This window comes from Canis aureus, chromosome 37, assembly GCF_053574225.1.
Source record: "Canis aureus isolate CA01 chromosome 37, VMU_Caureus_v.1.0, whole genome shotgun sequence".
In the NCBI taxonomy this organism is placed as follows: domain Eukaryota; kingdom Metazoa; phylum Chordata; class Mammalia; order Carnivora; family Canidae; genus Canis; species Canis aureus.
In genome coordinates, this window is record NC_135647.1 from 14,978,540 (window position 1) to 15,000,319 (window position 21,780).

At 37.5% G+C, this 21,780-nt stretch overlaps 1 protein-coding gene across 5 annotated transcripts in view; it reads right to left on the reverse strand.

Moving 5' to 3' along the window:
• Nucleotides 1–21,780, reverse strand: part of HIVEP1 (HIVEP zinc finger 1) — a 142,699-nt gene that overhangs the window by 8,975 nt on the left and 111,944 nt on the right. For all 5 annotated transcript variants that reach the window (XM_077886090.1, XM_077886088.1, XM_077886089.1 and 2 more), the window contains exons 5-7: nt 21,225–21,358; nt 20,342–20,517; nt 15,614–15,715 (exon numbers count right to left, since the gene is read on the reverse strand). In XM_077886090.1, the coding sequence (XP_077742216.1) occupies nt 15,614–15,715; nt 20,342–20,517; nt 21,225–21,358 (412 nt within the window). The remainder of the gene's footprint in view (nt 1–15,613; nt 15,716–20,341; nt 20,518–21,224; nt 21,359–21,780) is intronic.

The window sequence follows — 21,780 nt, forward strand, 5'->3', positions numbered from 1 at the left end:
ATGAAGTCAAAAGCTGAGTCTTTGAAAAAAAAAAAAGGATAAAATTGATAAACATCTATAATACTGGCTAAGAAAAAAAGAAGATACAAATTATCAGCATTAGGAAAGAAAAAGAAGGTATTACTACAAACTCAGACATTAAAAGGATAATAAGAAATCTATTTAGAACTCTATGACCCACCAAATGAACTAGAATTCTATTGAACAACTATTTTATTCTAATGAACTACAATACTATTTAATATAGCATCAAAATAATGAAATACTCAGGTATAAATTTTAAAAATGTACAGGATCTGTATGTTGAAAACTACAAAATATTAGTTAAAGAAACCAAAGGGAGGAAATAAATGAAGAGATGTACTATATTCATAGACTGGAAGTTTCAGTATTGTTATGAAAGCATTTCTCCCCAGTCTGACCTATAAGATGCAATACAATTCTATTAAAAATCTCACAGGCATTTTACAGATATTGACAACCTGATTCTAACATTTCTATGGGAAAGAAAAGAAATCAGAATAGCCAAAGCCATTTTGGAAAAGAAAGGAAGTTAAAGAATTCAGACCCAATCAATGTGGTATTGGCAGAAGGACAGACATATAGGAACCAACAGATCAGTAGAGAGAATCCAAAGATAAAAACCACACAAATATAGTTAGCTAAATTTTGACAAAGGCAGTTCCATGGGTAAAGGACAGTATTCTCAATAAACGTTGCTGAAACAATGGACATTCACATAGGAAAAAAATGATACGTACTTTATAAAATAACTAAATCTAAATGTAAAATACAAAACTGTAAAACTTCTCAAAGAAAACTGCAGAAAATCTGTGTAACTTTGGAGTAGACAAAGATTTCTTACATATGACATCAAAAGCATAATTTTAAAAAATTGATAAACTGGGTTTCATTAATATTTAAAAAAGACCTTTTTTCTCTGAGAAAGACACAACAAAAAAGAATAAAAAGACTGGCATAGACTGTGAGAAAACATCTGCAAATCCCCCTTTTTTAAGATTTGAAAGATTTTATTTATTTATTTGAGACAGAGCATACGAGCAGGGTAAGGGGGCAGAAGGAGAAGCAGGGTCCTCACTGAGCAGGGAGCCCGATGCAGGGCTCAATCCTGGAATAACCTGAGTGGAAGGCAGATGCTTAACTGACTGAGCCACTCAGGTGCCCCCTGAAAATCCTATTTCTGACAAATGGTATCTAGGATATATTTTAAAAATATGAAAATTCAACAATAAGTAAACAAATATCACACTTTAAAAAAATGGGCACGATTTCCGAACAAACACTTCACCAAAGAAGACAACTGGAAAGCAAAGAGCATATGAAAATAGGCTCATTATCAACAGCTGAAGAAATGCAAATAAAAACTGCAATGAAATGCCACTGTCAGAATATTTTTTTCAAAATGTACTGGTAAGGTCGCAGAACAACTGGACTCTCATACATTGCTGGTGATATGGAATATAAAATGGTACAGATACTTTGAAAACCAGTTTGACAGTCTGTTATAAAGCTATACCTCTATCAGCCATACGACCCAGGGATTGCACTCCCAGTATCAAATGGAAATTTACATTCACATAGAGACCACGTGAATGTCTTACAGCAAGTTTATTCATATTTGCCGAATACCAGCAGCAATCCAGATCTTTCCACTAGTCTGTGGATAACAAACTGTGGCACATTAACACAATGGAATACTACTCAATAATACAAAAGAGATGAATTAAGTGAAAGAAGCCAGACCCCAAAATCTACTTATTCTATTATTCCTCTCATATGGCACTTTGGAAAAGGAACAACTATAGGGAAGCAAAGAGATCAGTGGTTGCTAGTGGGTGTTGGCTAGGAGAAGCAGTTGTCTTTAAGAGAATGGCACAGGAGTTTTGGGGATGATGGAACTCTTATGTATGGAACTGCGGGGGTGGACATACCATTCTATGAATTTGTCAAAGACCACCTTGGAGTGAGCTGTACACCATGATGTGGAACTTTATGGTAGGTAAATAGAAACAGAATCAGCCAGGATGTGGGAAGTACCCAAGATGGAATGCAAACTGAGGCAGATGACCTTAACTGAAGTACAGGTGAACTACACAACCTCACTGAAGGGTAGGAAGAAAGGTCCCACCCTGGGTAAGGGTTATGACCAATGAGGTGAAGGCTGAAGACAAAAAGAGCTGCACACAAATGCTGTCTGTTACTGTAAATCTGTTTTTATGCAGGTGGTTTAGGATTTCAGAAACTGGTTCACTGATTAATACTAGATTTGAACAGTGGGTGCCTGGGTGTCTCAATTGGTTGGGCATCTGACTCTTAGTTTCAGCTTAGGTCATGATCTCATTGCTCATGGGACTGAGCCCAGTGTTGGGCACCATGCTCAGTGGGGAGTCTGCTTGAGGGTTTCTCTCTTTCTCAGCAGTTACCCCTATAATAAATAAATAAATCTTAAAAACAAATACTAGAGTTGAACAAATATACAAACATAGTGTAGATGAGGGCCAGGTGCCTCACTGTAGGTGATAGAAAAACAAGGAAATAGAGAAGGCTAGAATCAACTTTGAGGACTGGAATTGGGACTATCAGTATGGACTCATGTTTCATTCATGTATATGGCATACGTGTGTGTGTGTGTGTGTGTGTGTGTATGTACATGTTCTCCCCCTCCATGATACAGAAATTAATACAGATGTGTGTGTAATTAGGGGGTTGGCATATGTCCATATGCTTCTTAGCTCTACCCAGTGACAGAGGACAGAAGCAGTAAACACACCACCTAGTGACATCTTGGTTTCTAAATACCATTCTCCAGTAGAGGGAACCAGAGGTCCTTGGAGAAATGGTTGATGTCAGGGCAGAAACATCTTGGGGTGCTAGAAAATAAAGAACTGCTTAAAGAAAAAAAAGATGGGGCGAGTCGAAAAGGGTATAGGAACAAACCTCAAAGAGCTATCAATGCTAGTGAGAACTTGAGTTACACAATAAAAAATGATAAGCTTGATCATAACCCAAATAATAATAAATAATAAAATATATATCTGTGAGTCCATATGGATGCAAATGAATCAAAGGATGAAAGAACAAACGGCCAAACGGTAACTTCGCCTTCCAGAAAAATTCCAGTTAATAAATTAGAACACACTAATAATACTTATCCTCGGCAAAATCCACCAATGTATAATAAACAGGATACCTGCATAATGTCAAAGTATCTCCAACAAACATTTAATATTTACAAAGGGAAGAACAGTAAGTTTACAACAGAGAGTCCTGGAAGACATCACCTTAGCCACGTAATACAGGTTTACATGACCAATAATACCTGTTGACATAACGTACCTCCTGATATGATACCCTGATATACATACAATCACCCCATGGCACCTTCCTAATGATGAAAACCTCAATCCAATCATGAGCATACACCAGAAAACCCCGAATTGAGAACATTCTGGAAAACAACTGATCAGTATTCCCTACAGATGGCAAGGTCATGAAAGACAACAGAGACTGAGAACACATGAGAGGAGTCTAAGGAGCTGTGACCACTAAGTGCCATGTGGGATTCTGAAAGAGAATCCTGGCTAGAAAAAGGATATTGATGGAAAGAGTGGTGGAACTCAAGTCACTTCTATACTCTACTTTCTAATGTTGAGCTGAAGTTAATCTCTCCTCACTGGCAAACATTCTGTAGTTATGTAAGATGCTAACACTGGGGGAAGCTGGGTGAAGAGTATACAGGAACTCTCTATATTCGTTTTGCAGGTTTTCTTTTTTTTTTTTTTTTTTAAAGATTTTATTTATTTACTCATGAGAGACAGAGAGAGAGGCAGAGACATAGGTAGTGGGAGAAGAAGGCTCCCCACAGGGAGCCTGATGTGGGACTCGATCCCAGGACTCTGGGATCACGACCTGAGTCAAAGGCAGATGCTCAACCACTGAGCCACCCAGGTGTCCCTGTTTTGCAGGTTTTCTATAACACTAAAATAATCTTTAGGAAAACTGCATAAAACAAACAATTTGCCAGTACTCCAGGGCCTTTATTTTACTCTATCGACACCAATATTCTGACTCGTTCAGATAAGCTTGCGCAATATCCACTTCCCTGCTGTTCTTATACTCATTAAGACTTCTCTTTCTGATAAGCAATTTTCTCTTTCCTATTGTTTAATAGGAAACCATTAATTCTTGAAACCAAATCCAACGCTCTTGTTGCTGAATTTAAAAGCACAGGAAATTTCTCCCAAATATGCCATAATCTACACACACGTTAAATTTTTAGCACCTACAACTGTTCCTACCTTGCATCTTGTACCTAGCTTTGCATCTTACTCAGCAGCTGTGTGTATGGTTCTAGTCTCCAGGACTCCAGGAGAATCTGGCTCCTCACGACATACACACCAATACCGTCTGATCATAACTAAAACAAGGAGTAATTAGGGACTTGATGTTTTCTCAGATAACGATTAAAAACATGTAAAATGCAGTTAATTATTTTAAAGTGTCAGGCCCACAGATCACAAGTGTCAGAGCTGAGAGTCAAATCCAGGTTTGTCTGGCTTTTTAGTCTTTGCTAAATGCTCCACGTTCAAATGTCATGTTTTAAAAATCTATAGAGTGATCTGAAAGGTCAACAATAAATTATAGAAATTAAGCTAGCTTATAAATATGCATGAGTTGAATGTTTACAGGTACAGACATTAAAAGCTTCATATAATTATGTGATTATGAATAGAACATGTAAAATGCAATTCCCAAGGAGAATGTAAAACTAATAATTCAACCTTTTTAATTTCACGACAAATACACTGCATTTTTATAGTGACTACAGAAGCTTAAGAATACAGTATAAAACTTTAAATTTTATATATATATATACACACACAAACTTTCAATGTATGCAATTTATATGAAGGATTTTAAAAGAACACCATATATTGTTTAATGGGGAAGGGGGTAAAGCTATTTGGCTCCATTTTAATCTGATTTTGCCTTGATCATGCCAAGTTTCAGACCAAAGTTGGAAGTGTGATAGGTAGGAAGACCCCAAGGGTGGTTTCCCTGGATCTTCTTTCTCCCTGGACAGAGCCACAGGCCCACAGCTTGGAGAGCACTTAAGAAAGGCTAGGATTCTTTTCTGTAGCTTTCCTTCTCCAAGACAAGGAGAGAGTAATGTTTCTCTCTGCAAGCACTGTGTCTTGAAACTCCTGAAGGGGAAGTTTCTAAGTATGGAAACCTGAAAATGAATTCTGGATCATTCTGTATTTCTTAAACACAGCTGATACTCTAGGGTGACAGAGAAAATATAAAATGGATAGCGTAAATGAACGCAAGACAATAGCATCCTTTTAAATACCCACAGCGCCAAGGCAGAGCCCACCAACTCTATTCTTTTGTTTGGATTTGTGTTAATTAAAGTCCTTTCATGTAACTTCACTGTCCCCTTAGCCCCGCTCCTACCCCCAAAGAACACTATTACTACTGCATCAGAAATTGTGCTGATAGAAGGCAAAGAAAGGAAAAGTGACTTTCTCTATGATCATAAGCCAGCAAGGGAGAGACCACAGATTTGTTAATTACTTCAAAAACTAACATTTATGAGCTTGTGGTATCATTCATTGTGCTGTAGCATGTTACACAATATAAGACCTACTCCAGCACACCATGCTGAGTACCTGTTATATCTGACCTTGTCAAACTGTGGCTGCTGACTGTATGTGGCTTGCTGCCTGTTCTCGTCAATAAAGTTTTACTGGCACGAAGCAGGCTCCTGGTTTACAAACTGTCTAAGGCAGCTTTTGGTCACAACCACAAATGTTAGTAGTCGTGACGAAGGCTGTATGACCCACAAAACCTAAAATATTCACTATCAAGAGCTTTCCAGAAAAAAGTCTGTCAACATCCATACTCTGCTGTCCTGTTTCAAAATCTAAAAGGCACTGCATGACAGCAGTGATATCAAACTCATCCTATGCAAGGAAGTTAAGAGACATCTATATGGCTAGGAAGCTTCAAAGCCAAAATTTGGAACCAGATTTTCATGTATTTAGGAGTCCTGTCATTACGCCAATAAGATGTATGGGCTTCCTACTATTCTACTACAATTGTTCTTTTCTTGGTGCACCCAATACAGAGTGTAACACTCCAGGAGGGTAAAGGCAGTAACTTGCCCCTCTGTGTCCCCCAGGGCCTCTAGAACAGACATAAAAAAATCCATACTTGCTTAACAAATTCATAAATGCATGGTCCTTACAAGTTCTTTTTTTTTTCCTTACAAGTTCTATTTAGTTTACATCTTCCTAGACACATTCCCTGTTTGTATATTTTTCCAATATTCGGTAAAATTTTATGTGAGTGGAAAATTAATTCCTTTATTTTCTGTGAATTGAAACTCATGAGGGAAAGAGGAGGTATGCAATGCAGTAATATTGTTCTTTAAAAGTAAAGGTTTTGATAAACTTATGTCACACAAGTTCCCTAAAGATGTATTTCAAAATCCAGTGTGGGTCAGATGAACTGCAACCTGCCCTCCCATCGCTGCCAGACAGTGACACCTGCTGGAAGAGTCGGATTCACAAGAGGTCAGCACCACTCCCTCCAATATCTGAATTCTCTGTAGTAACCTGCCTGTTTTTGTTTTTCTCTTATGTTTAGAAATATCACGTGGAGATCCAGACAGACAGCAGGAACCTGGGGAGAAACTCTTTTAAAGCCCACAACTACAACAGTAATAAATTATTGGGTTATTTTGTTTTTTTTTAAAAAGGATGAAAACAACATTAAGGATGTAACGGGCCAGGGTTTAACATTTGTTAACTTTAGGAAGTAAACCGAAAGACACCTATGTCATTCACTAATGATATTAGCACTTCTTTATCTTACATATAAATCTTCAGAGCTACTATGATTTCCTATTGTAGATGGAAATTTTTCTTAAAAAGGCGCAACCATGTTTTCCATGAAAATCCCAGTGACAGAAACATGCTGTACAGGTTTCATGTCAACAGAATTTCATTTAGAAAAATTCACTTCAATTCGCTTTAAGGGTAAATGTGATACAGACTTTAAACGCTGCGATCCAACATCATTATCTTACACGCATTATCGTAGGCTTAAACCCCCAACAAGAATCATGTTTCCCAGCTGCGCTCTGCCACACTCGATGGTTCTCCCAGTTTGGCAGCTGAAGGCACATATTAACATTCCTAGCACTGAGGTCCGGCATTCTGTTGACAAAAACATTCTTTGGATCAAGGCATGAAAAGCAAATAGCCGGCAGCATGGTTTTTGACACAAAAGGTGAAAACGAGAAAGTATTCACTAATACCCCGAGAACACAGGGACAAAATTCCTGAGACTATGTAATTTTGTATGGCAAGAAAAATAGGAGCGCCATGTGCAGCTAGCTGGAGGGATCGGACTTTTCGTGAGCACATACTACTATAATTGTAACTAAATGGAAACTTCTTTTAAATGCCAAATGTCCACATTTTAATGGCTGGCTTAGAAAAATGTGTAATTCCTCCCGTTCCATTCAAAGTAAATGATTTCCAGCATCTGTAAATTCACTCCACTTGGAAATGAGGAGAATTCATCTGCCGAAGGATAAAATGGGTAGCCATGCAGCCTGCTGTTGCTAAGGGTAGCAAGGAATTTTAAAAATCAAGGGTCTTGGGTCCTTCATCACACCATTTTCACACTGTCCTTTAATAAGTCCTGTTTAACAACCAGGGAGCATGCACATGACCTTGGGGAAGGACATTCTGAGTATCGTGCTGACTGGCACAGTAGAAAATAGGTTTAGGATAATTAAAAAAAAAAAAGAAGATTGAAGATAATGCCAGGAAATAAAATATTTAAGGAGAAATAAACCCCGAGTAAACCTTTGAGGAAAATAGACAAAATGAGGCAGACATAAAGGAAAAACTAAATAAATACATAGCATTAAGGTGCCTTGGACTTTTGCCAGAAAGTTGTAAGCTGGCTAAGATATTACTGAATAGTAATAATATTTATGAAATAAATATTCTGGGGCCATCTGGGTGGCTCAGTCGGTTAAGTGACTCCTTCTTGATGGTAGCTCTGGTCATGATCTCAAGGTGGTGAGATCCAGCCCTGAGTCAGGCTCGGTGCTGGGAGTGGAGCCTGTTTAAGATTCTCTCTCTCCCTCTATCTGCTTCCCCCCCTCCCCGCTGTGCATTCTTTTTCTAAAAAACAACAAAAAAGAAATATTCCAGTGAGATACTTTGTAGTAAAACCGTCTTGCCTTTTGTGACTCTTTAATAAATTTTGTTGAATGAATGAAAGCTCAGAGATGATATTTCTTGGTGATATATCTTGGTGTGCCACAGAAAAGATCAATATAACAACCAAACCCCCAAATTTTCCCTGTAAACCTAAAGCACTATCCTTGGTATAGGTTTCTTGGTGCTACTCTGTATAAGTATAGCACTTAGAATCAGGTCTCCCAAACAACACTACTGTGGGTTTTTTTTTTTTCTTCCCTTTAAAAGGATTTACCCTGTTTCTTAGATGTCCAAGGTGATCAAGATTTAAATATATACAGGAAGTGCTTACATGTCCTGTTAGCATTGATTATACGTATGTGAAGTTCATTAATGTGTGCCAAATCAAATTGTCCCCCTGACAGTATAGTAGGACTCCAAGGGTGGCACAGCTGCCACGCTGTTAAACTAGAAACATGTCATGTAGCTATCAAAATTACATAGGAACTTAAATCAGTGTCTAGAGAAGACAATGTCACAAATTTTCATACTGATCAAGCCTTGACATTTTAGAGGAATGGTTTCCCAAAAGACATGGAGCCTCTGAATCAGGTTACTTATTTTCTTTAATCACTATATTCTTTAGTAGACAACTATAATCTATCAGCATCAGTAGTGACAGATTTCAACTGTTTAAGAAAAGCTAGATGACAAAGGACAGTCAGCTGGTGGAGTTTACTTAGTTATTTCAGACTTTCTCTTTGCACAGGGCTAGACCAGCTGTCCCTGGACAACTGCCGTTGCGCGGGCATGAGAGGCATCTGAAAAGCTACTGCAGTCACTACCTTTTTGAAATAAAGGTAAGAAAGCTCACCGTTGAGAAGTTCAGAGGCACCTTACCACTGGCCAAACCTTCGCATTTTTCCTGAATGTTTACTGTAAACATATATGCAGCATCTGGAATGCCAGTGTGGTTTCTGGCAGTGAACTGCGCCAGGGTTCAGTATCAGATCTGTTAGATCACAAATCTGAGAAATAATATCAAGATCCCAGGGTGCTACAAAAGCATTTGATAAAAACGTTCACCATTAAAGAGAAGACAGCAGGTCCGTGCGCAAAGATCCTACGTTGCACAATACAATTTTGCCATTGGTTTTCATCTAGTGGGCCAGGAAGATGGAGAACACCATCAGGCAGGAATGTTGAGAAGAATGGAGGATCCTATGTGGTATTGAAAGCCTCAGAAGGAACATGTGTGTGTCTGATCCTTACATGGGATCTTGAGACTGTGCCTAGGGTGACTGGAAACCTCAGTGGGGAGGAGGGCCCAGAGAGGTGAAGCTAGCATATAAGATCACTCAGCACTGGCCAGCCTCAGACCCCTCAGCTTCAGTCCACCAGGAGGTATATATTTCAAACTTTAAAATTGCAATACTTGAAAACATTGATTTTCCTTCCTGCTTAAAAGTCAGCCACTTCATTGCCTACAACTGTATTTCTAATAATTTGTATGTTTCCTTGGGAAAGGAAATTGAAGGTAAAGTGAAAGACTTTGTAACAAGCTGCTACAACTTATTACTTCCTTATGGAGACGATGAGGGCAAGATTTTAAAATATACACAAACATTAAAGCAGAAACAATTCAAGTCCCTTACCTCTTATAAGAGTCTAGTCCAAAGGGATAATTCTATACCAGAGTGACACTGGCTAATTAATTCCAGGGGAAACAGTGCTCCTTAATTTAATACATAAAGAGCAAGATCTAAATGTGTCATTGCACATTTATACGTAAACATACAACTGAATGTCACAAGGGAAAAACCAAACCACACTTCCCACCTGAACTTGTAAACTCCATCTACTGGGGAATGGGGGATGTTGAAGCTCAGAGGCACTCTCTTTAAAAAACAGCCTTTCCAGAAAGAGGCTTTTGCTTCATGGTATTTTTTACTGTTGCTGCTGAATAGGACCATCCACTTAATGAACTCATGCTCCTTTCAGCCATTACAGTCTAATTTCCCACTATGAAATAAAACAGCAGCATCAGGGAGAAAAAACAAAAACAAAAACAAAGCAAAGCAAAACCAAAAAGCTCAGCAATGAAAATTCCACAGTCACAGATTAAAAGCCCTATTATCTTTTCTTTCCTTGTTTCAAAAACATTTGAAAAAATAAGCTGGATTGAAAGACAGGTGTATATATGCCCAAGGAAGCAATGGATTTAAATGACTTTAGATGACATAAAAAAAAAATTAAACTTTTTAAATCAAAGGAACACTTTATGTATCATTAACGTTTAAAAGAATAAAAATACTAGAAAAAAACATACTGAAGAAAGAATGGTTTTCAAATGTCACAACATCAAGAAATTGGTATAAACTGCCACAGCAGAGGCTCTGATTACATCTAAGGACAAGTGAGTATAGTTGACACCTGGAACCACTGCTCCTAGGGCTAAAACTCTCTTGCATAGTCTGACCTGTCCCGCAGCCCCTGTCAGGTATGCACCCTGTCCCAGTTACATGCTTAGCATCTTGCTCCTTTCTCCTAACCTCAGGGGTTTTGCCCAAGCAATCCTTTTGGTCCAGAATGTTGCCTTCCCTTATCCTACCCTCCTTACCAATACTTTTTCTTTCAAATAAACCAATGTATAGATAAGTAAGTCCCATTCCCTTTCTTCTGGGACACCCTTAGTCATCCTTGGGCAACCAAGCAGGCATCCCTGCTCCTGCCCCAATCCCAGCCAAGTCCACGTTCATGCCACCACCACTGCCCAGGCAAAGAGCTTCTGAGCCTGAGGGCAGTGGCATGCACATCATCTATAGCTGCCCAAGTGCTAAATAAGCAAAGAACACATTGACAGGACAAGCAACTTTTCTTTCTGAAACTACTGAAAAAGATCTTCATCAATCTGGAGTGATCATTACTGATGGAAAACAGAACAGTCAGATAACTTGAATCATTTTCTCGTCTTCTGATCCCGTGACCAATAAATAATAAATGAACAAACTGACACCATCATCACTTCAACAATACCTGTGTCTACCTTCACCATAACATGTAAACGCTGTTTATGGGTAGAGGCATTAAATACTGTATGATAGCTACCGTCTAAATTTAGTGAAGGGATTTAATGGAAAATTAACATGCCAAATCCTAAAAATAATAATACTGAAAAATTTTCTGACAGATTATAGGTCCATTCCCCCCCACCCCAAGTCCTTCATTAAATCAACAACTATTTACTGTCTATCACTTGCCAGCAACATCCTAAGATGTCAGAGATAGGGCAGTGAATACAATAAAATCTCTGTCCTCTTGTTTTATTTTCTAGTTGAAAGAAACTGATATTAAAACACACACACACACACACACACACACACACACACCTGGTAGGGTAAGTGCAATAAGCACAAATGAAGTAGGAGAGAGAGGAGTGAGTGAGGTGCTCTCTATCCAGGGGGTCTCAGGAGGCCTCGCTGAGCTGGTGCCACTGGAGCAGAGGCTGAAAGACATGACAACATGTGCACAAGGCCCCAGGGTGGGACCTGCTGGGTGGTTTCATAAAGAGCAGGGGGATGTGTGTGGGTGTCGTTGAGTGAGCAAGGACAGAAGAAATGGGAGACAAGCTTGGGAGAGACGGGGTGAGGAACGAGAGTGGGTCCGAGAGCTCCCTTCATGCAGCAGACTGGAGCTCTGAAGGAGATAGGAAACCACTAGAAGGTTTTAAGCAAAATCATGACTTTTGGTCTAGCAGCTGGAAGGATGGGAGAAGATGTTAGGGGAAGTGTGCTTCTTAGAGGTAAGGGGTCAATCGGAAGATTGGGGCAATCCAACTTGAGGAGCCCGTTAGACCCACCAGTGCGGGATGGTGAGCAGATGTATGGATGCACCAGTTTGGGGAGAGGACTAGCATAAGCAGCAGATAGGTGGTATTTACTGGCAGAAGGCTGAATGAGATTACCTAGTGAGTGGGCACAGACAGAAAGAGCCTAGCCACCACAGCCCTGGGGCGCTGCACTTACAGGCCAGCTTCCACTAGAAAATCAGATCCCCTCCAGACATGCGGGAAGCCTGCATCCTACTGCAGGCTTCTGGACTTTCTCCCCTAAAAATACAGTCAGCTGAGGCACTGTTAAGCAAGATCCCATCTCCAACTATCATTGATTTAATGGAGTGGAGCTTCTTTTCAAAGGATAATAAGATTCAACCTTAGGACAGTAATCAAGAAAACACAAAGACGGCAGTCTTTTATTCATCCAAACAGCCGCAATTTAAATTCTTATAGTATAAGGCACAGTTGAGGATGTGCAGAGACAGAAATTGTTCTAGAAAGCAATTTAAAATTATAAAGCAAAATTAATTTTCTAGGTATCTACATAGAAGGTGGTGTTGTTAATGCAAATTTAAAACACCAACCAACCACACACTGTTCATGGATATATGAACGTACGTTAAATGAATTGAAAAGAAAACCCCTAACTGCAATTAGGGTTTGCCTCTGGGAGACTGACCAGCAAAGGTGACCTGATGTGTAAATGATCTGCTTGGCTGTGTTTTTTCAAAAATACACTGAATTTATGAAAAAGACTTGAGGCAAACACAAGAAAATATAATACTCAAGTCTAATGCGAATACATGACTGCATGTAATGACACTCTTTGTAATCTTTTTGCATTCCAAAAATTTTTTTTTGAATCAAAGTATTTTTTTAAAAGCACAAAACAGAAGAATGAGATTAAGACCACGGGTATAAAGCGACAAAAGTTACTACTTTTATACCTATATTCCAAGCCCATAATAAAGCAAGAGTAGAATATGTTTGTTGGCATAGTCACAAAGGATTATTAAGCACAGTACCTGGTAAAATCCATCTATATGCTATAATTTACTATTCAAGCCAAAATTGTGAAAAAACCGGAGTATGCTACCCATAATTACAGTAATTAAAAAAAAAATTAACCAAGAGTAAAACAAGTAAAACTACATAGTTTTATCAGAAGATCTCATCTGAATAGACAATTAGGTTATCAAGTTTGAGTTATAATCTAAAATCTGCTTCAAGTGAATGAGTGGAGAAATACAAAAATGAATGGAGGGATCCCTGGGTGGCACAGCGGTTTGGCGCCTGCCTTTGGCCCAGGGCGTGATCCTGGAGACCCGGGATCGAATCCCACATCAGGCTCCCGGTGCATGGAGCCTGCTTCTCCCTCTGCCTGTGTCTCTGCCTCTCTCTCTCTCTGTGACTATCATAAATAAATAAAAATTTAAAAAATATTAAAAAAAAAAAAAAAAAAAACCAAAAATGAATGGAGAGACAAGTAATCCCATCAGTCAGCCAATCTAAACAATACATGACAATTAATGGAAAGCACACTTAATTTTCCTATGCAAATTTAGGATATAAACACAACCTTCCTTTAACTTTAGAGAATTCTACAGATATTTTCCTTAATTTTATGACATCTTCCTGAAGAAGTAAAACATGTAAATGAGAGTATATTGTAACAATACTTTTTACATTTAATATGTTTTTTGGACATTAGCATTTCACATTTTTACTTTGTTCCTTTTGTATCTGTGGGTGATAATAAACTTGCTGAAACTTATTCATTCTTCCTAGCTTTTTACTTCCGAATGACTCTATATAATAATACAGCAAATAATAAAGGCAAATAATAGAGCAAAAAATTTTTTTCTTGGCTTCATTATGGCAGTTAATGTACTGCATGATTACTAGCAGCAGAAAATAAACCAAACACACTGTTTGTATTAGAAGTAATTATAATTAATTCTATTAAATGTGTAAGTGTCTTTAAACAAAAACACAATACAGAATTCAATTTATGGCAATTTGAAAATCAGCTTTTAATGAATATGTTCCTAGGACAGAAAAGATACCTGTACATGAATGTGATAAGCAGTTTTATATCCTGATATTGGCATCTCCAATATGTATCAAAGCATCAAGGTATCTAAAACACTTAAAAAGCTCCTTATTGTCCTAAATTTATTATGATTATCTTTGTCTTCTATCAAGATGTGTCAGTTTATTCTCAAAAGAGAGTTAAAGGCAATTCTTTCTGTGTGCTTAAAATACTGAATCATATCAGCTGTACCACTTAAGATGTGAGTCACTTCCTTTGCATATTTAGAAATAAATTCAGGGTGATTCATTTAGTGTGTTACTGGTTGTCAGGTGGAATAAAAAGAGTTTGCCTTTTACCTATATTTTCAATGATGTCCTCACCATTTGCTCTTTGGAAATTCTCTAGGCATCAAACTAATGCATATCAACAAAAACACAGCAAGCAAATAAAGGCCTAATTTAGGGCAGGTTTCAAAAAAAGTAGGACAACTTTCTAAAGAAAACTTATCTCTTTGGTTGATAAATTCTTGCCTTAAAAATAAAGTCTTATGAAAGAATAATTCTACTTTCTAATTAGAACAGAGGAACAGGTTTATTTTCCCTCAAAATTGGTTAGAGATAAACACTTATATTTGTTGAATTAACACTGTTACAAAAACAACCAGTTAACTTTTTCTAAATAACAAACATTTTGGGGAAGCAAACAAATGTTTTACTCCACAAACATTTCCAGAGCAGCTGCTCTGTGCCAGGCACCACACTAAGGGCTGTGGGTGAGGGGAGTAGCACTCCTTCATCAATTCTGCTCAGGACATGCTCAAGAGTCTCTGTGAAGAGGGGAGGTAAGCATTTGTAAATAATCCAAAAATAAGGCAGAAGGAGAGTCAGTGCTTTCAGGGAGCAAACTCTACTACAGAAGCTGAGAGAAGGAAAAATGGCTTCCCGCAGCATGGGAAGGGAAAATCAGAGAAGGCTTCATGGCGGCAGTGGATTTGAGCTCGACCTTGAAGGGAAGGAAGATTTTGTCCAGTGTACACTGGGAGCCACGTTTGCATGGGGTTTGAGGGCAGGGGATTTTTAAGGGAGGGTTGGAAACACAGACAGCCAGATCAATGTCACGTAAGCAGGAAATTTAAGCATTAGGGCAAGTGAAACAAAGAAATGAGAAACAAGGGTGAAGAAGTAGGTGGACACCAGATTACAATGGACTTGGAGGATGTGAGGTCAAGAGGCTCGTCACTTATTTGGTAGGCAAATGGAAACCAATGAAAGACCTGCAGCAGGGAAGTAGTATGACCAGACATGTGCTTCAGGGGATGGATGGGTAGGGAGGAAGACAAATTAAAGATGGGAAAACTGATTAGGAGTCTATTGCATCAGGTAAAGAAGCAGTAATGACAATAAGAACTAGGAAGTATCAGTGGGACGAAAGAAGCATATGGATGCAAAAAAATAGCACATTGTACACAGCATTTATGAAAAATATGGAATAAAGCCTTACCTGATTCTTCTGTATCTTGTTCATCTATTAAACCTACTGAGACGCCTAAATCCACACATTTCTTGCTATGTGTCTTGGACTTCATGTGTTTTGTCAGATTTCCTTAAGGGAAAAGAATGTTTACTAAGCTTACGTAGTATTATTTTGCTATCGCATTTGTCAATACTGGCAAATTCCAATTCTATTTCAAATGAAAGCAGAGACGGTGGTTATTACACAATTACAAGACTAAAATTTGGACCAAGAAAATATTGGTTATCTATATGTTGTAATAACCTTGCTGTTTATTACTAATAACTTCTCTTTTTCAAATCTACCTCCTCTATGTGGGTAAAGTCTGTTTTTGCCTTTGGTTCCTATTCTGTAGTCCACATTTATTTCTGAGAACATTTTATGCCTATTTAGTTTAAAGTTCCTTTGGGACTACACTAAGATCTGTGGTTCCTGGAATCCGAATTCTCTCTCACTGTGTCTGCTGGATCTCCCCCATGGTACTTTGATTCCTTGCATGCTCTGTAGTTTCTATTGTAAGCTTATCTTCAGCAAGATTGTCCTCCACAGAGTCTTAAGGACCCTGGGTTGCAGAAATATCTATATGGGTCAGTTTTCCAATTACTTTTACTTGTGACTTCAGGTTTCAGACCACTAATTCTAGACCAGTTATTTTATCTTAATTAATTAACTACTTAATTTATTTATTGGCATAACAGATTTATCAGCATTTTGCTTTTTAGCAGGTGCCTTTTCCCTACATGGTCCACAAAGTCACTGGGCAGAGGGCCAGACTTATTTCAGAAGCCTTGGACTCCATTCCAGGATTGAATGGATTAAAACCTCAGGGCTGAGGGGCATATATCTGGCTTCGACTTTTCCATGAATTCATTTTTTTTCATTTTAAATTCTATTTATTTATTCATTTAATCATTGTTCTTTTTTAAGTGTCTGTTTGCTATTATGCTGGCATGGAGTTTCCTTTTTATTTCTTTACCTGGGAATTTGTCTTGTTAAATTTCAAGCTTGATTAGCTATTAAAAACTCATTTGGAATATGAGAAAGAATTTCCTACACTAATTTTACTTCCCCGTATTGACCATAAGCCTCACGACAGTATCTCTAAAGATGTGTTTCCTTTGGTAGCTAATGTATCTAAGTATTGTCAGGTTAACTGGGAACCACCGGGTACAACTGTCCCAAGTAATCATGAACTCGGGGAGAGCTCAGATTCTTCTAAGGATAACCAGTAGCTTGAGTGGATAATGCCACACACACACACACAAAATTGCCGACAAGGGAAAATCATCTCTTTTGAGAAAAGAAACAAAATCTAAAGACTTAGCTTGGTGAGCAGTGGCAAAGTAGTATCTGAAAATAAGCCTTTAAAGGAGCTAAATATGTCTGAATTGTTGGTCTCAACTTTGGGCCTGCAATAACTAAAGGACCTGCACCACTGCAGGTGGTGTCAAACCTCAGGTATTCGTCAAACCTCAGTACCACTACAAATGCCCTAAGTCCATGGCACTGGTCACACTTGTTCAAGCCAATTCTTGCAGTGGACAGTATGCACAGCAGCCCAGAGCTTAGTGCTTCAGGGGCTCAAGTGTGAGAAGGTGGGTGCATGGTCCAGATAATATCTAACACCCATTAAACCCTGACTTCTGTAATTGTAGAGGTGACACCTGACTTAAATGGCTTGGCCATGTCTGAGAGTTACTTTTAATACACTAAAAAAAAAAAAAAAAAGAAAAAAAAGAAGCAAAATGGTAAAATGTTAATGATTAGTAAAAGGTGGCTGGTATATTGGAGTTCATTTTACAGATCTCTATGGTATGCTTCAAAATTTTCACATTAAAAAGTCATAAAAAATGGCTTGGCCATCTCAATATGGCTAAAATTTCCACGTGTAAGTCAAAGCACTTTCTAATATAATAACAATATTACAGACCCAACTATGAGTTCTACTAATAGTCTCTTTCAAAGTGTTTTTGTTCCCTATAAGGACAGCTAGAGAATGTTATTTGTTTCTTATAGAAGTTAATGGATAATTGTAACCAGGTAAATTTGGGAATATAAGCTTTTAATACGCACATTTTCTCACAATTTGAACTATTACTTATTATTAACCTACTTCTTAAATAAGATAAAACAATCTGCATTTTAACATGCAAAATATACATATTAAGATGCAAATATCCCCTTGAAATGCTATGAACTTTGTGCGTTAACTTACTAAGTAAATTTTTTAAAGATTTAATAAACATTCATCTAAATCCTCTGGAAAGCACATGAGGTTGTTTCTGGGTTCGGATGGCTACAATATGGAGTCTAGCCTTTGGTGATAGAAATGGTAGTAAATTCTGCCGAGATGCAAGCTCACTGTGTATTTTCTGCTGACTGACCTTTAAAGCAGAACAGTGCAGACAAATCAATTAAAATCCTTTTGAAAATGTACTCATAAAATAAACTGAGAACAAATGAAGTAGAGATTTATAAGCATTACCATCAGAAGCATCACTTTCTAGCACTGCAGATCATTCATTTGGCAGCATTTTGCTCTCTCTGCATACTCCTATTTCTATAACATTGTCTTTATATCACTACTTCTCCTACTATCCAGGCACATCCAATGAGAAGTAGAGGTGCACTGCCTAGGACAACAAATCAAGTAGGGCAACATCTACAGCCTAATCCAAAATGAAGTTTCTTATTAGTTAGCTACTTTAAGAAGATACTATGGAATCTGTTTCACAGATGTTCATAGAAGGCAGACTTCTACAAGGTAGCTGACCCGTAAAATAAAGAACTATCATGCTGAGAAGAGGAAATTACTGAATTTCTAGCATTTTCTTCACCAGTCTCCCTAGCGAGGGTTGCTTTCTTCAAATGAGTATTTGTCACATAATTCCAGTGAATTACCTGACAAGACATTTAATGTAAATTCAGATAAGCAGCACGTTTGAGAAGTGGAAGATGTGAATACTGTGAAGGCTGCTCGCTCACTCTTCATGGGACGTTATGCTCCATCATGTCTTTTAAGAAATACCGGTCTAAAACTTGATTCAGTGCCATTTTGAGTTATTTCTCTAAGATTACTATTTGGTGATTCAGAGTAGTTAGTTTTCTTTGCCAAGAAGTCTCTGTAGTTTCATTTGGTTTTCCACGCCTAAGTGTTCCTCCCTTTCTTCTCCTTATTTTATGAATTTTGACTATCCTGATTCCTTTCCCTCCTTCTATTCAAAAATACCCATTTCAAAAAAAAAAAAAAAAAACCCATTTCACAGTCTACCTCGATCCTCTTTTATTTAGCAACATCGCTTTGTATTTGGTAGCCTTTTATTAGTAACACTGGCTTCTTTCTGGCCTCCTGGTCTCATATTGGAAAGTGCCCAATGTTTCTTAATCACAGGATCAAAACCAGTGAAAGAGCAATATATTGGGTTAAGAGGTCAAAGCACTTTTTTTGACCAGGAAGAGCATCCTGAAACCCACTCTCCATTTCCAGAAGGAGAATCCACATCACAATCAGAGGACCACCAACGGTGAACCTCCCAATTACTCACGAGGTCTTGAAACTATTCAGAAACATTCAAAGTGAGCTGAAGAAGAGTCCTGTTGCTGTTATTTCTATCACTCTGGTATTATTGGCATTCGAGAAGAGTGAATTTGAAGCTGCTTAATTGCTACCCATCATAACTTGTTTAAATGCCAATGAATACTAAGCAAAAAATGAAATCAATTTTGCTGAAGAGTTGACCAATCTTTAAAACAAAAACCCTGAAGGCCAACATAATCAGGAAAAAAGTGAATATTCACTCAAAACAGATAAAAATAAAGCTTCTGTAAAAAAATTATCAATTAAGTATTTTTTTACAGGTATTGCATCTTCAAACAGGTAATTTTATGATTACATTGTTTTGTTTTAGAGAGATTCTCAGTTTTTAAAGGGTGGTATAGGAAATTAAAGTCTCAAGTAACTTATTTTTTATATAATGATTCATAAGCAAGGAGCCTAATGGAGAAAGTGAGCATTATTTTATAAGTAGTGTACTCATTATTAGTACTAGGGAATCTGGAGAGGGTAAAATTACCTAAACTATAATAAAGACTTACAATTTAAATAAAAACATATGAAGAATACAGAAAAAGAGTACTAAATATAATTTTAATGACTAGTTCTGAGTTGTATACACATTAAATAGTGCAACAGAAATTTTTGAAGCTGAAAGTCAATAGAATTTGGGTAAAAAACAACAAACATCTTGGAAAAAAGAGAAATAGCTATTCATGCCTAAAATTAGATAATAAAATATGAACACAATCATTATAAGTTTACTATAGTTATTATTTAAACTTTTTCTTCAATCTTTTAGCATAGAAATGAGTTTACTTGTAATCATGAAAATTTCTTTCTCCTCTTCTGCCCCAAAGTATTTTTGAAATGTATTAGTCATCAGGTTATACAACTCTAATTTAGGGAGTAAAATGAAAAAGGGCAGTTGCTCCTTTTAAAATGTTGTATTTATTATATATATTGTAAAAGCGTATAATTAATTTTTTTTCCTTGAGAAGTCTAGAGACAGATAAAGAAATAAGACTACCATGTTGACAAGATGTATTTATATTAGTCACTTTAAGCTACCGCATCCTGGGTCAAAGAGTATGTAAAGTTGGATCTTAGCTCTACTAACTCAACGCATATAAAAAGGACCATGAAGCAATGTCATCTCATACCTTTCGTCTTAAAGGAGAAGTTACAGTAAGTGCAGTGGTAGGGGCGGACATCTGTATGGGTCCGTATGTGTTTCTTTAACATACTAGGTTTCTTACAACGTATTCCACATTCTTCACAAATGTACTTTCCTCTTCCCCTGCCTCGGACATATACATACTCTTCATTTGATTTATATCTAATTTAAAGAAAAAAAATGATTAGGGAGATTGGATGCTGTGTCTTTGAGAAAATATTGATGATTAGAATTCAACTTACAAAATACAGCAAGTCACAATCTTTATACTCAATACAAATTTTATGCACATGTAAGTAACAGAATATTCCAGCTTTTTGCATCAACACTTAAAATGCAATAGCTAATTCTAATCAAACAATCTTGATACTAGGTTTAATTTTAGCAGAGTACTCTACTCCCTTTTTCTAAGCCACTCTTTCAAAGGTTGTCTTATTATTAAATTCAGTTACAACTGTAAATATTGAAATATTTCTTGGCTTCGCCAGAACTACAGTCAGCTTTTACCATGTATTCTTCTCATTACCAAATATACAAAGGCATCAGATAGGCAGTAAATTTATCGGACAGCAGATTGCCCAGGGCACTCCTTATTGTAAATCCACGTGAAACCCAGAGTTTACCCTGAAAGCAGTTCTTAACCGCTTCCTAGGACCTACAATGTTTCCTAAATATTCTCTTGATCAGAATGGAATTATTTAACACGATAATCTAACATATATTTTGCCACGAAGATTCTGTTAATAAGCTGAGAAACCTTGTAACATTTATATAAAATTGGCACTGGTAAGTCTTCAGTCACATGAAAGCAAATGTACATTTAAAAAGTGCGTTTAAATGTACATTTAAAAAGTAAAATTTGTACTTGCCCTCCATCAAATATTTTAATTCTTCTTGGTTCACTTTTGATTAAGGAATTTTCTTTATCTTGCTCACTGTTAATTTCAGAGGCATCTTTATTGCTGAATTCAACTACTGTGGACTTTTGATTACCTAATGCTCTCTGAAAGGGAAAAAAAAAAAGAGAAACTAATTTAATAAAACTGGAAACACAAACATGCCAATGTTTCACTTGGAAATCAGAACATGGCAGAGAACTGTACATGTAGGTAACTTAAATGGAATGCATTTCGAGGAATTCAACATGTTTATAGGTCATTGGCTCTCTCCCCCTCCCTTAGCTTTCAGCTCTGCCTGCACCACAGCAAACCAGGAAATTGTGCGTTGTTTGAGAATCCCACCGCAATCCGCTCACCAACCACTCACACTACAATTTAATTATTAAAGAGCTTTATTCTTTATTCTGCGGGAGACAGGAAAGAGCAGGCTCCCCTGGATGGTATAACTATGTCTTAGACTCCCGAGACACCTGACTACATCCCCTTCAACTTGAACGCACTATAACCGTGCACCTGTCAAGCAGAA